Source organism: Ammospiza caudacuta, chromosome 14 (assembly GCF_027887145.1).
Source record: "Ammospiza caudacuta isolate bAmmCau1 chromosome 14, bAmmCau1.pri, whole genome shotgun sequence".
In the NCBI taxonomy this organism is placed as follows: Eukaryota; Metazoa; Chordata; class Aves; order Passeriformes; family Passerellidae; genus Ammospiza; species Ammospiza caudacuta.
Window position 1 is genome coordinate 15,898,016 of NC_080606.1, and position 13,967 is coordinate 15,911,982.

The window sequence follows — 13,967 nt, forward strand, 5'->3', positions numbered from 1 at the left end:
AAATGTTGGATAGAAAACCTCATGGATCCTGGATGCACTGAGTGTTTCCATATGTGCTGAGAGTGATTGAAGCGGCCAGATTTACATTTTAATTTACCAAGTAGTGTTCCAGGAAGAAGAAATTGCAGCAATAGGTGGCACAATGCATTTTAATGGAAAAATTAATAATATCTTAATTTCTTAGGTTGAGGTTGTCTTTGTTTCGTGTGATATTTCTAAAAGTTCAGGAAAATGGCAACTTAGAAAAAGCTAATCATGCAACAATTTCAAGAAAAAATGTTTCATAAATATGAAAGTCATGCTTCTGACCTTTCTGGAATACCTCAGATTTGGTTTTCCTGCTTTTTTCTCATCACAGCTCTTTTATACAGGAACCTGTAGTTTGTACACTCACCTTTCTCAGTAAATCATTGTTTGTGTGTTACACTTTGCTTGATCCTATTAGAGCAAACCACTTGCTCAGTGAGCTTAAGGAGCCAGCTCACCTCTCCTGTCCTTCATGTTCTGTTCTCTGGCTCATATAAAAAATAAACCAGAGGAGAATTTCCTTTTTTGAGGCTTTGCTGGGCATGGCTGTGAGGGAAGTGAAAAAGAAGCCATGGGGAATGTCCCCAGAAACATTATTTCATATTGTGCTGCTTTTGCTGACACAGAATTGATTTATCCTACTCAATAGAGTATTTTTACCGTTATTGCATTTACCTTTTCACCAGCAGCTCTATTTAGAGGGTTTATGGACAGCACACACACTGATGTATTACTATTGGGTATCTCTTACTCCTTGTCTGATGACTTGAAAGAAATCTTTAACTATTTATCTGTGCAGAGCATAAAAATAACCAGGACTGGTAGTTGGGAACTCTGCAGTTCTTCCAGCCTGCTGCTTCCTTGTCAGAGAGGTTGGAATTCAAGCACTAGGTCTGCCCTATGTCCCTTTTTTGCATGCTGCCGTGTCAAAGATTTAATCATCTTTAAGTATTTTAAAAAGTCTTATATCAAACATATGAGTGAGTGACATTCTATGGCTTTGAAATGTTTTATAACTTGGTTTTTACTTTTTTTTTTTGTACTGAATTATTGCTTTGCTGGATGGATTTTTCTTATATGTTGAGTTGTAATCATATTTTATTCATGCACTTTAGGCTATGTAGTTCTTTAGGTATGATAAAATTCTTGCTTGTTTCATGTTACCTCACAGAACTATTTAATCTTGGATAAACTATGTCCAGATCAAATAGCAAAACATTTAGAAATGTTTTTGTTTAGAATTAAACCACAAAATAATAGTGATTTAAGATGTAGTAATATCTTTCATCATGTAGTTGAAGCCAGAGACTTAATCTATCTTAATCTGGCACTGCATGCAAAGTGGTAGTGAATAAAAATTTCTAGCTCTCATTTTGTTCAATAACAACCATAATAAATCTGTCTGGTATAGACATGGAACAGAAACATGGAATAAAAATGGGGAAATGTAAGAAAAGGGAAAAGCTTCTTCAGGAGGATTTACAGGCTGATGAGTTCTTCTGTAATTTCTTCCCATTTCCCTGCTTTTGTTAGTTTTGTACATTTCTATTGATAAAAATATGGATTCCTAGTTTGGGAATTGCCTTAATTGACAATTCCTGCCAACGACCTGACTTTTAACTGAGCTCCCCACTGAGTGCTAGAGCTAATTCCTGCAAACTGCTGAAGGAAAGAGCCTCGTTTAAGATCATTCAGATTTACAGAGTCAACAGGATGACATAAACAAGGGCTGCAGTGCTTGTGTGGCATCCTTGGAGAAAAAGGAGCAGGAGAGATGTGGGTGAAACCTCAGATCAACTGATCCACAGCCTTTGCTGAGTAGGTGCCAACAGAAGCCATCACCAAAGCTTCTGAATATCCCTGAGAAAAGATCAAATGCTCCCCTTTTCCTTTGCTTCTTGCAGCAATCTGATTTTTGGCTTGTCTGTAAAGAACTGTGTGAGTTGCCAAGGCCACCTTCTACTTTGGGAATTTGCATCTTGCAGGTGTCTAAACTCTGACTCATGAATTAGGTCATGGACTCGTGGCTGCTGAAGAAATTGGGTTGAGCAGAAATCTGATTTGTTTGGGCTTTTCACTCCAAACACCCACGCTGGATTTGGCTGTTCTTTTGATATCTGGGATTCTTAGTAAAATATGTCAGTGAAGTCAAAACAAGATTTAATGTATTTTGGCACTGAAACATCTGTAGCACTTTTTGTTTGATTCTCCTCTGTCAGCTCTTTATCCCCCTCAGCTCTGCAAACCTTAGCACTTGTGGGGGGAGGATGTGACCCAGGGATTCTGCCTGTCCCACGTGAGTTTGGTTGATTGAGAACATTCTGTAGCACACCTGTAGATGTGACTCGGAAAATTTCAGGTTTTTAGACATATTCTGGCTGGGAAGTCTGTTCTGAGGCATCTGTGACCCTGTGCCTGGATGGGGTTTGATATGATGATGAACTGAATTTAATGTGCAGCTCTGTTGCAAAGTGATCAGAGATACTTTTAGGGAAGGACTCATTTCACAGAACTTTAAATGTCTGTCTTGCTATTACATGAATTTTGTCTGACAGGTTACCTCCTCTCTATTGATTAGCTCAGACAGGCTCGTTATCTCATTCTTCAGTAATTTTTTTCTTCACATTTAAGACAGGGACAAATGGGGCATATCTCTGTAGTACTTGTACAAGAACTTCCTTGGCGTGAGGGTTTTGTTTGATTTTCTGTGATACCAAAGTCGCTTTTTGAAGGTCAATCTGTGATTAAGACTTTCCTGTGCACAGTACAAGGTGGATAAATCCTCAGAAGCATGGAGGAAGGAGCTTTCAGTTATATTTATTTGTTCTTGTACTTTTGCTTTTAAGATCAGTGCTTGTAGATGAGACATGGTTAATGCTGCTCCTTCCTTATTAGACTTGTTAACCTTTCTAAAGTGGAAACTGTCTGAAATAAACTCACCTCAATGTGCTCAGGCTCTAGTGAAGGAAATACTGATTCCCTGTTTTACTCTCTGCCTAAGAATTGTTCCTTTTTCCTGGTGGTTTTGGGATTTTTGTTTAGTTTTGTTACAGTGAGAGGTTTTTCCCCTCTGCCATCTTTGGCAAGTTAATGGTTACTGCACAAACACTCTGGGGAGCAGAGAGCTGGAAAAGTCTCCCCTGTCCCTGCCCTCCAACCCAGGCAGAGGAGAACACAACCTTTGGCACTTGCTGCAACAAGGAGCAATGTGAACCCTGAGCACATCAATTCTCCACTTGTAGGCAGTGCAATCCCTCGTGTTCAAAGGGTGGATGTTCTTTCTCCTCAAGGTTCTTACTGATCCCAGAGATCAGAGATGTTTGTTATCACCTGAATTATTCTGACACAGAGATCTTTTGTGACTGCACAAAGAGTTTAGGAATGTAATTGTGCTAATTCTGCACATTGGTTTTGAGTTGGTAATTGGCAATTGTTTGAGAATAAATAATGAAGATTCTTCTAGATAGATTCACAAGTCCAAAAATATGTTGTATTGTCTTTTTAGTTGGTTCTAAAAGTTTTGTTAAATTTGGACATGAATTCCAGGATGTCTGTGCTGGAGCCAGCACTTCTGTCAGGTCAGACTCCCATCAAACACTGACTCAAAAAAATCTGGTTTTACGTGTTTTTGCTGCTGTCCAGTGCAGCAAATAAAGGCACTTGCCTTGCACTGGGCCAAAACATTTATCTTTTAAAATAAATGTAACAAATTCAGGGTCCCATGTCCTCAGCTCAGACACTCTGAAATGTGGAATAATTTCATTAATTACACAGGAGATCTGAACCTGGAGGCTTTGGAGGCTCCTGAGCACTTCCAGGTCATCCCTCAGCCATGCTGCTTCAGGAATGACTAGGGGCTGCGGTTATGTCTTCATCAAGGAGAAAATTAATGAAGATAAGGAAAGATGTAGATTTTCATTAGCACACAGAGCTAATTAAGATGCTTCTGGGTTTTGTCACTTTTATGGGAAGTTCCTCAGTAACAGCATCAGTGACATATCTCGAGGTTAAATTGTTGGGAAATGTGGCAGCAAGGAGCACACACTCGGGCCTGAAAATGTGCTCCATTCTCTGTGCATGACACTTCTGTTCCAGAAACCTCTTTGTGGTCAGGTCTGGTTCCAGCAAGCTTCCTGAAAATGCTGTTTATTACTTCTGTGGTAATCCCACAGCTCCACGGCACCTGTCAAGTGTTGAGGACAAAGTTAGAATGGCTTCACTTCCTATTATTCATTCATAGGTAATGAAGGCAGAGCTATATAAAGTCATTCACTTCATATATATGAATGTCAATTTAAGGGTGATGGCATAGCATTAAATCAAATTTTATTAGTTCAGCAGTTTGTTCATTTGCTATTAATATTGCTTGACACATCCCCTTACAGAACCTTCTCAGCTGCTGTGAACTCTTAAAATATTGATCATTTGAGCCCAGCTTTTGTCTTGATAACACTTGGAAAATTATCTTGGAAAGTGATCTTGGAAAATTGCTGCTGGAAACATCTTGGACTTACAGGCACTGAGATTGTGGGAAAGCCTCTTGCTTTAGCCATACTGAAAATAAAATAATGAAGTTACAGGGGTGAAGTGGTTTTGCTTATGGGGTAGAGTTTGGAAGGCTGGTCTGTGTCTCAAGCATGCCCTGTGGTGAGGGGACAGTGATGTTTGTCCTGATTTGGAGGAGGAACTTTGGAGGGGAACAACAAGGGTGCTCGGGAACTTGCTGTGGGTTTTGCTGTTCCCTGAGGAGTTTGTCCCTTTGTGATCTTTGAGTGAAGCCCTGACCTGGTCTGGGGAGAGAAGAAGAGCAAGGTTGGAAGTTTCCAGCTCGTGCTCTCCCAAATCTGCTTCCCTGCTGGTTACAGAGGAGGCAGAGCTGACAAGCTTTTGTTTTTCACACATGGAAAATAAAAGAGAGGCAGCATTGAAGGAGAAAAAATGAGATATGGGGAAATGGGAGCTGGCAGTGAATGGAGGGAGTTGAAGATATACAGGGTTTTTTAGGCGAAGAATCTCCAGAATTCTGTGCTAAGAAGGGGAGAGGGTTCTTGTGGCTGGCACAGTTGAGCCAGGGACAGCTGCAGGATGAGGAGCAGAAATGCAGAAGTGCTCCAGCTGTCGAGAGCCCAGCTGGATCCTGGAGCTGAGAGTGTCTGCAGGGGGCTTGGACAGGGCAGATCCCGGTGCTCCTGTGGATCTGACACTCTCAGGAGAGAAGAATGGAGCAAGGGCAGCACCTCATGGACTGCCCAGCCTGGAGCAGTGGCCTGACACCAGTGGAAGAGTTTATGCCCAGTGCAGTTCCACCCACGCTGCAGCCTGGAATGGCAGCCAGCACTTTTGGTGTCAGTTGGTGCCTGGGAAGCATCAATTCAGGGCGCTCATCCCGCGCCAGTTCCTGTTCATGCAGATGAGGATCTGTAAATTCAAGCAGCACAAGCCTGCCTGTATTTGCATCTAAAACATCCATCTGTATCCCTGTGAATATCGCGGTGACGCAGAGGAAACTCAGCCGGGAAGCAACATTTAAACACATTCTACGTGCACAGTCAAGCATTCAAAGGTCACATAAAGCCAGAACTGAGGCGTTCTTCTTCTCAGAACAATTGGAATTTTTTTTTTTCCTTTTCTGTGATGGTGAATTTCTGCTGTGAATTTCTTCTACATTTAAAATTGCTGTGTTGTGACTTTAAATATACTTTTTTGATTAAATTCTGTCATCTAGCTACTATATTTCTCTAGGTCAGGTTTGTGACATGTAGGCTTAAATATGCAAAATACTGAAATCCTTAGATTTCAAATATGCTCTGAAGTTTAGAAGAGTTGAGGCCTGAAATATTCCAGACTTGGTGTTTTCCAGTGTTTTTAAACATGTTCCATCTGTGTCTTTCTGAATTGTGATAGTATGAAGATACTTTTCTCTTGACGCTCTAAATAGTTTTGATTTTTCCTCCTGAAAAGCTTAAGAACAAATATCTGGTATTTGAGAGTCAGCTTAGTGTGAACATGGCCCTGAGGATTATGCCTTTTCTTTATTTGGAATGAATAATTCTTAAAAGGCTTTCGAACGTCACTGGCAAAAATACCCACCTGATGATTTTCCTTGTTACCAGTTACGTAAGAATTGGAAAGGCTCCACTGTGCCTGAGCCCAGGGTAATAAATCAAAAGGGTTTTGATCAAGAACATGGCTGAATTGATGTGTGTATTCAATAAAATTGCATTTAGGAAAAGGCATGAATTATCTCCAGTCTCTCAGCCAGCCAGTCAATTCCTTCCAGATCTTTCGAACTAGCTGCTGAATATTGCTTTACATGGAATATCCCTTGTTCTTTAAAAAAAACCACCAAACCCAACTTTTTTTTTTGCTTTCTGTAAAAATTACACTTGGACTGAGCCTTTGGATGCTGTTAAATGCTGGATGTATTTAAACAGAAATGTATATATAAACTGAAGGTTGTGACAGAAGCAGAATTTCATGCTGCCTTCCCCAATTAATCAGAGAATTTCCAGCCCAGTAATGAGAGATTTTATATTTCCTATGCGGGAAGAGCTGATTTTCTAGACTTGCAAGTCCAGAAACAACAGCACAACAACATTAGAAAATTGATATTTGTCCCGGTTTCTCTTTGATCTGCTGATTGTTCACAAGTCACCATTCTGCAAGAGCAAATATAGTGTTGTATTACAGCTTTTAATAATAAAATGAGGCACATTAATAGGTTATTAATTTGTCTTGGCAGGCCAAAGTGTAATTCTTCTGAGCAAACAGATCATCCCATCAACTTCCAGCTTTTGTCCTTTGGATCCCGGTCCCACAGACTTTTCTCAGATTCTTCATTATATTTATTCTATATTATGTTCAGATTCTATACTGTATTTATTTAGAGGCCTTTGTGCAAATGGGAGTTTAGTGTGGTGCTGTGTACTTTTAATTTCTAGATATGCTTTTGATCAGGAAAACCACTGAATACTTTGTCAGTGAGAGAGAGGATCTCACCCCTCTTGCAGCAGTGCTGAAGCCAGGACTGATCATTGCATTCCCACCGATTTCCTCCTCTTTCACCCTAAAACCCAAAACCAACACTGCATTTTCCTGCCAGAGGGGCTGTTTTGCATCCCCTCCTGTGCCAAGGAGTGCCCCAGTGGGAGCTGCTGTGTCTGTGCCAGGCAGAGCTGGCAGGACCTGCCCTGACCCCCCTTTCACAGCCAGGCTTTGCTGCTCCAGCCAGCTGCTGCATTTTCCCCTGGGAATTCTCATGGAGCAGCAACAAGCTCATCCTTTGGGCAGGGATTCTTCAGGAGAGATTAAAAAGCCAGAAGAGTTTTCAGGAAGTTGCAAAAATCTCTTAAAATAGAGGAAAAAGGAGAAAAGAATAAATGAGTGTAAGTGATAGAGAGAGCTATGAAAAATTGGAAATTACAGATTTTAAATTTAGGAATTCCTTCTGGGATGGATCACACCTGACAGAGTTATTGCTCCTGCAGTTCTCCTGTGAGAGCTGTCCTGGCTCCACCATTCCTGCACAAAAGGCAACCCCTTGGGCTTTCCCTTCATTCATTTTATAGTCATTTTTTCAATAATGGTAATATTTTCACTGTCTCCATCCAGTGCAGAGGGGAAGGGACAGATATTTTTATAAATAATGGTAATATTTTCAGTATCTCTGTCCAACAGTGGAGGGGAAGGGACAGATGTTTACATAACATGGCAGCAATGTTTGTGCTTTTAATGGAAACCAAACCTGCCATTTGTTGACATGGATGGAAAGATTCATTTTAATCTCAGTGAACCTTATTGCCCACAATATGTGACATCTCTTCTGTAATGTTTGCTCTGAGTTACTATCTAAATCAGATTTAGAGATATTTTTAAGGCTTTGCTTTGTTTTCTGTTTCAATTATTCCTTTTTTCTTAATTATGCATTTCTAAAAATACACATTTTCAAGCTGACTGGTTCTTCTTTTCCTGCCCTTTCTCCCTAAAATTTTCTAACTCCTTTTTATTCACATTTTCTTGACTTTGACTTTAGATGCTCTATTTGCAAAATAAGTTTGCAGTCAACATATCAGAGTTGCTTCCTTTTCTCTGCTCTTTGAATATGGAGATAAAGTTTTCCTAGGCCATGTGGATTCAATATGATTTTTTTTAAACTTAAAAATGGAAAGAGAGACTATGGAAAAGACCTTTGAGATCATGGCATCCAACCATACAGCAGGAAAATGTCAGAGTTTTCAGGTGGATGTGGTTTATGGGGTGTTTTCCCTGATTTCCCTCATTTTCCGAGCACAAGGGTTTATACAGCTTTTAATGCAATGTTCAGTCAGAGCTGACTCAGTCAGCACTTGGGCTGATGGATAACTCCTTTTTTCTTGTCCTCTCAAATAACACTGAGAGATTAGTAAATGTCTTCAACCTTCATTGATTTTCTGTTAAAGTGAATTAACTCCTTGAGCCCATCTGGGTTGGAGAAATAAAAATTCTCCAACCTCCAGCTGTAATTTTCTCATCATGGGCTTTAAAGTAAAACAGCCATGTTTGAACAATTTTTCTTCAATCGCTTTATTGTACTCTGAAGGAGATGTTGGTAAGTTACAAAATGCACACAAATAAAATAAGAATGTGCAGCAAGAGAACTGCAAATTTCTATGTTTCTTGCCTGACACTGATGTTGTGTATCTTGGGGCCAGTGGGTTAATTTTATTTACCTACATCTAAGCAGAGCTAAAACCTCTTCTTTCTTCAGTTATGAATCTGAACTGCCTTAATAGTTATCTGTAAACAGAAATGATGTTGAAGGAAAATGCATAAAGAGCACTAATGAGACCTGAGAGGCTTGAGGAAATAAATATTTCATTGGGTTTGGGTGAGTCAACATGAGCTCGTTCTGTACCCTTTCTAATTTCATCTTGGATATTTTCATGTAAAAACAATTGGAGCCCTGAAAATAAAGAAGATTTTCCTGATGCTAAATTCCTGCTTTGGAATGTTTCACTTTTCAGTGCTTGGCTCCCAGAGAGACAGAAATGCAGACAGCAATGGGCAAATCTCTCTTTTTGGTGTGTATTTATTAAGTGCTGTCATTCTGTGAGACAGCCTGGCCCTTTAATGATATATTTCTATATTCTCTTGTCAACTGCCACACTGTTTGCACCAGTAAGTAAATGCCTTGTAAAGGTGCCCTGGGGAGCTATTACAGAGCAGCACAAATAATACAAATTTGATATTTTGCTCTGCTGTCATACATTCTCCCTGGCACAAAGGCAGGTTTAATACATCTGACTGCACACTTCTCACAGCGTGGCACATTCACTTGGGCTTTCCTAAATCTCTCTTAATGCTACAAATGCTTGTTGGGGCTGCTGATCCTAAATTTTTTAATTAATTTGCTTTTGTTGAAAATAATTTCATATCTAGTAGCACTTTTGTGACTTTTTTTTTCTGAGTTTTGGGGCAATATCCACTAAAAGCAAATCTGGGAGGTGTGGGATTTGGAGTTTTTGCTCTAAAATGGTTTTAAGAATTGTTCTTGACCAAGAGAGAACAGAAATGTGCAACAGCTTGGAGTTGAAAATGTTAAATAATAAACAGAATTTGCAGTGACTCAGCCAATTGAACTGAACTATACTTATGTAAAATCATTCATGAGATCATTAAAAATAATGAACAGATGCAAAGAAGTTGTTTCCTATTAGCAGACCATTCTAGAATAGAGAAAAGGTTTAGGTATTAGTTACAGACTGCTGATTTGAGCTTTAAAAATCTCCCAAACTGCCTCATGCTTTTGAATTAGACCATAAAATATGACATTTTTATCACTGAACTAGCTTTGTATGGGACATAGGTGTACGTGAATACAAAGCTGGGCACTTGGCTTGGTAAATGAGCTTTATCTATAACATAACTCAGGACTATCAGTTTGCAGAGCACATAATTGGATTGTGTTGAAAGAAGAGTTAATTAAATGGAACTGCATGTATCCCCTTGTATTTACTGAGTGAGGACAAACACTTTGGTTTGTTCCATTCTCGCCACAGTCCTTTTGTCCCAGCTGAGCTATGTTTGTTGGGGACACCCAGCACACCCACACAAGGTGGCAAAACTCTTTTTCTCAGTTACTCTGCAAACTCAAAATCTATTTGATGATGGCTGTGTGCAGAAATTACGTTTCAAAGCTCTGTCATAAATGCCCAGGTTGGTTTTTTCTGTGCTTTCTGGATCTCTGTAATTTTATGGATTTTGGATTTACCTGCATCACTGCAGGGCAAATAACTGAGAACGAATGTTTTACTTTCCTTGGTAGATGGAGTTATTGAAGATGCATTTTGCAGGTCTCTAGAAGATCATGTGCACATCAGATTTCTGTTGAATCTGACAGTCCTTGAGGGACCTCTGAGGGACCTCATGTAGCTTTCAGCAGTAGATCCCTGTGTTCAACTCATTGTTCTGGCTGGAAATTCAAGGCATGTGGGGTTCAGAAACAGATTTGGAGGAAGAAAAAAATCTTTTGGCACGTTAATCAGTTTCTTCTCTGGTCTGAGAAACAAAATAATCTGTTATTCTCACCCTATCAAGTTTCAGGGTGAAATGGAACAATTCCTCGTGCATGGGTAAATTATATTCTTACTTGGAGGTGTTGTAACAAAACCATTCTTGTGTTGTTTGGATTCAGAAATCTGGATAATGTGGGATGAGAATTGGCAATGGGTGTACCAGAGTCAGTGTGGGTGGGTACTGAGCCTGAAAAACTCTTCCTGGTCAGGGACAGCCAAACTCTATGACCTTGAAGAGTCCTGGAAGAGTTACAAGAAGAATTTGTTCCTAATCATAAGATAAACTTATATTTAGGTCTTTGTGACATCACAAGAAAAAGGTTTTTTATAATGTCACTCTCTGTGCTGCTTTGTCCTTCCCTTGTCTCCATGAAGGTTTTGAATTACTATTAAAATATTTAAAAATGTTGAAAATAATATCAGTGATACAAACTTCTCTCCCTAGCAACACGTGCTGGGTTATCTAAGTTAAATTTTAATTTTCATTGCATGCTCTCCATAACAGCCCCAAACAAGGAAGCACACTTCCACTCCCAATAAATTTCTGTGTTTCTGAGCTACAGAACTGTTTCATTGGGTTTTTCTCCTCTCTCTGAATCTCTGCTGTTGGCTTTTCTAACCAGGCCTCGATGATTGCCTCCAACAATACATCAAAAACTTTGAGAGAGAGAAGATCAACGGGGAGCAGCTGCTGCACATCACTCACCAGGAGCTGGAGGAGCTGGGGGTGACTCGCATTGGCCACCAGGAGCTGATCCTGGAAGCAGTGGATCTGCTCTGTGCATTGGTAAGTGGCTCCTTGCATCGCTGACCTTGATCAGCTGTGCTTATACATGTACAAACCAAACTAAAAACTGAAAAACTAAACTAAAAATAATGTAGAGGTTGCTCTACAGCCCCCCGCTCAAACAGCCTTTGCTTCAGTAAAGGACAGACATGTCCTGGCTTCTCTCAGCTGCATAGAAACTATATTTATCCATTTAATGATTATGTCTGATGGTCTTTGATTGCTTTTCCTCTGACTTTCTTGGTCCTGCATTCAAATGTTGCTGACTATCACTCCTGGCATCCATATGGTTCTGTAATTATGTGCCATATGCCCTCGTATTTCACTGACATTTGCCACACTGCACTGAACCAAGTAGACCTGAGTGGTTTAACCATGCCAGTGTTCAGAGGGATGGTACCACACAGCCAGAAGGGAATGCTAATTAGACTGGAAGATTGTTTAAAATGAGCTTTAAGATGAGATTGGAGTGGTAAAATTGACTTTATCTAAATTACAGACACGTGTGTCAGCTAAAAGTTGGTTTTGGGTTTTTTCAGCAACCTGCAAGCTCTTGGAAAGACATTATTTGTTCATATTAATAATTACTAGGTTACTAATTTGGTTAATCTCTTAGCAAAGTATTTGATATCAAAAAGTTTTTTCTTCTTTTATTCCTACCAGCTAATAAAATGTGATATATTAACTTAATTCTAAAAACAAAATAACTTCTGTTCATGTAGGTGGACAGGTGAAAATATTAAAACACAAAATAACAAAATTACATAGGTAAATGACATGTGACAATCATAGGATTTTACTTTTTTATCAGCAGTTCTTCTTTTGAATAACTGGGTTATCCTGTGGGAATTTGATAAAGAGAAATTGATTCCAAGAGGGAAACTGGCACTTAGAAGTAAGATAGAAAAAATGTGAGGTAAAATGCACTTGATCGGGGGGAAAAAAAATATTTAAGTACCTTTCATTCATCTTCTTTCCTGTACCTTGAATGACAAAATACCCTTGGTATGCCTTGAGATCTGCCCCTCCAAGTGAAACAGCTTTGTCAGAGCAGGTGTGTGCTGCAGGGGCAGGTGTGTGCTGCAGGGGCAGGTGTGTGCTGCAGGGGCAGGTGTGTGCTGTAAAGGGCAGGGAGATGCTGTAGGGGCAGGTGTGTGCTGTAAAGGGCAGGTGTGTGCTGTAAAGGGCAGGTGTGTGCTGTAGGGGCAGGGAGATGCTGCAGGGGCAGGTGTGTGCTGTAAAGGGCAGGTGTGTGCTGTAAAGGGCAGGTGTGTGCTGTAAAGGGCAGGTGTGTGCTGCAGGGGCAGGTGTGTGCTGCAGGGGCAGGGAGATGCTGCAGGGGCAGGTGTGTGCTGTAAAGGGCAGGTGTGTGCTGTAAAGGGCAGGTGTGTGCTGTAAAGGGCAGGTGTGTGCTGCAGGGGCAGGTGTGTGCTGTAGGGACAGGCAGATGCTGTAGGAGCAGGTGTGTGCTGTAGGGACAGGCAGATGCTGTAGGAGCAGGTGTGTGCTGTAGGGACAGGGAGATGCTGCAGGGGCAGGTGTGTGCTGTAGGGACAGGCAGATGCTGCAGGGGCAGGTGTGTAGGTGTGTGCTGCAGAGGCAGGTGTGTGCTGCAGAGGCAGGTGTGTGCTGCAGACCCCAGCAGCCAGGGCCTTTTGGGAACCCCTGACCCCAAAGTGGGGAGCTTTTCCCTGGACAAGATGTCCCACAGCCCCTGTGTCACTCTGTGTCACCCCAGCAGAGCCCTCTGTGCCCTGACACTGCAGCCCCCTCTGGGAAAACCTCTCCCTTCAGCCCAGTGTGTCCCTGAGGAGGGCCCTGCTGACTCTTCTATTGTGATTTTTTTCCTTTTTTGAGCACAGAAAATGTTCCTCTTGCTGCTGGTCAATGGTGCAGCTCTCGCTGTGCTGCCTCCTGACCTTACTTTTCCTATTGAGGCAGGATGGGGATTTTCCAGCTCCTGGTATCATTTATTTTGCCTCCTGCCTTTCTGCCCTTTCTCTTCCTTTCTCACTCTGGCTCTAAAATGCCTTTTTCTTTTTTTTTCCCTGCTTCTAAATGTTTCTCTCCCTGCCTGTTCCGTGTGCTTTTCTGCTGCCTGCAGCTTTGCTCCTGGGGGTGTTCTCCTGCCTCTGACATTTCTGCTTGCCTCTCTGCACATCATCTCCTTCAATTCTTGTAGGATCACAGAAAAGTTTTACCAGACTCAGTAGAAAATCTATTTTAAATCTGTAGTCATTTATTAGGATTTGGATCCATGTAATCAAAAAGCATTATTAAGAATCTAATTTTAATTATTTTAAATAATGGCAATAATTGAATGAGAGAAGAGCTGATGCTGCCTTTATGAGCTGAAATACATTTCTAAAATATCACTATTGTTTTCTTGTTCTGTGCTAACTCTTGAAAAATTAATAGATTGTTACATTAATATCTGACTGCTGGCCAAGCAACCAGAAAAAATTGTGACTCAGAATTGCTCGCTGATATGGATTTTTAGAACAGCTAGTCCAAAAACCTGAGGAAATATCTTATTTGAAATGTAATTTTTAAAGGGGCTAAAGAGTATCACTATTTTGTTTATGCCACCAAACAGGAGT

The 13,967-nt window shown here is 40.7% G+C and overlaps 1 protein-coding gene across 1 annotated transcript in view; it reads left to right on the plus strand.

The window, feature by feature from the left end:
- The window catches only part of LOC131563874 (connector enhancer of kinase suppressor of ras 2-like), a 167,161-nt gene that overhangs the window by 52,823 nt on the left and 100,371 nt on the right, over positions 1-13,967 (plus strand). Inside the window, exon 3 of the mRNA XM_058814063.1 lies at positions 11,204-11,367. Coding sequence (XP_058670046.1) covers positions 11,204-11,367 — 164 coding nt within the window. The remainder of the gene's footprint in view (positions 1-11,203; positions 11,368-13,967) is intronic.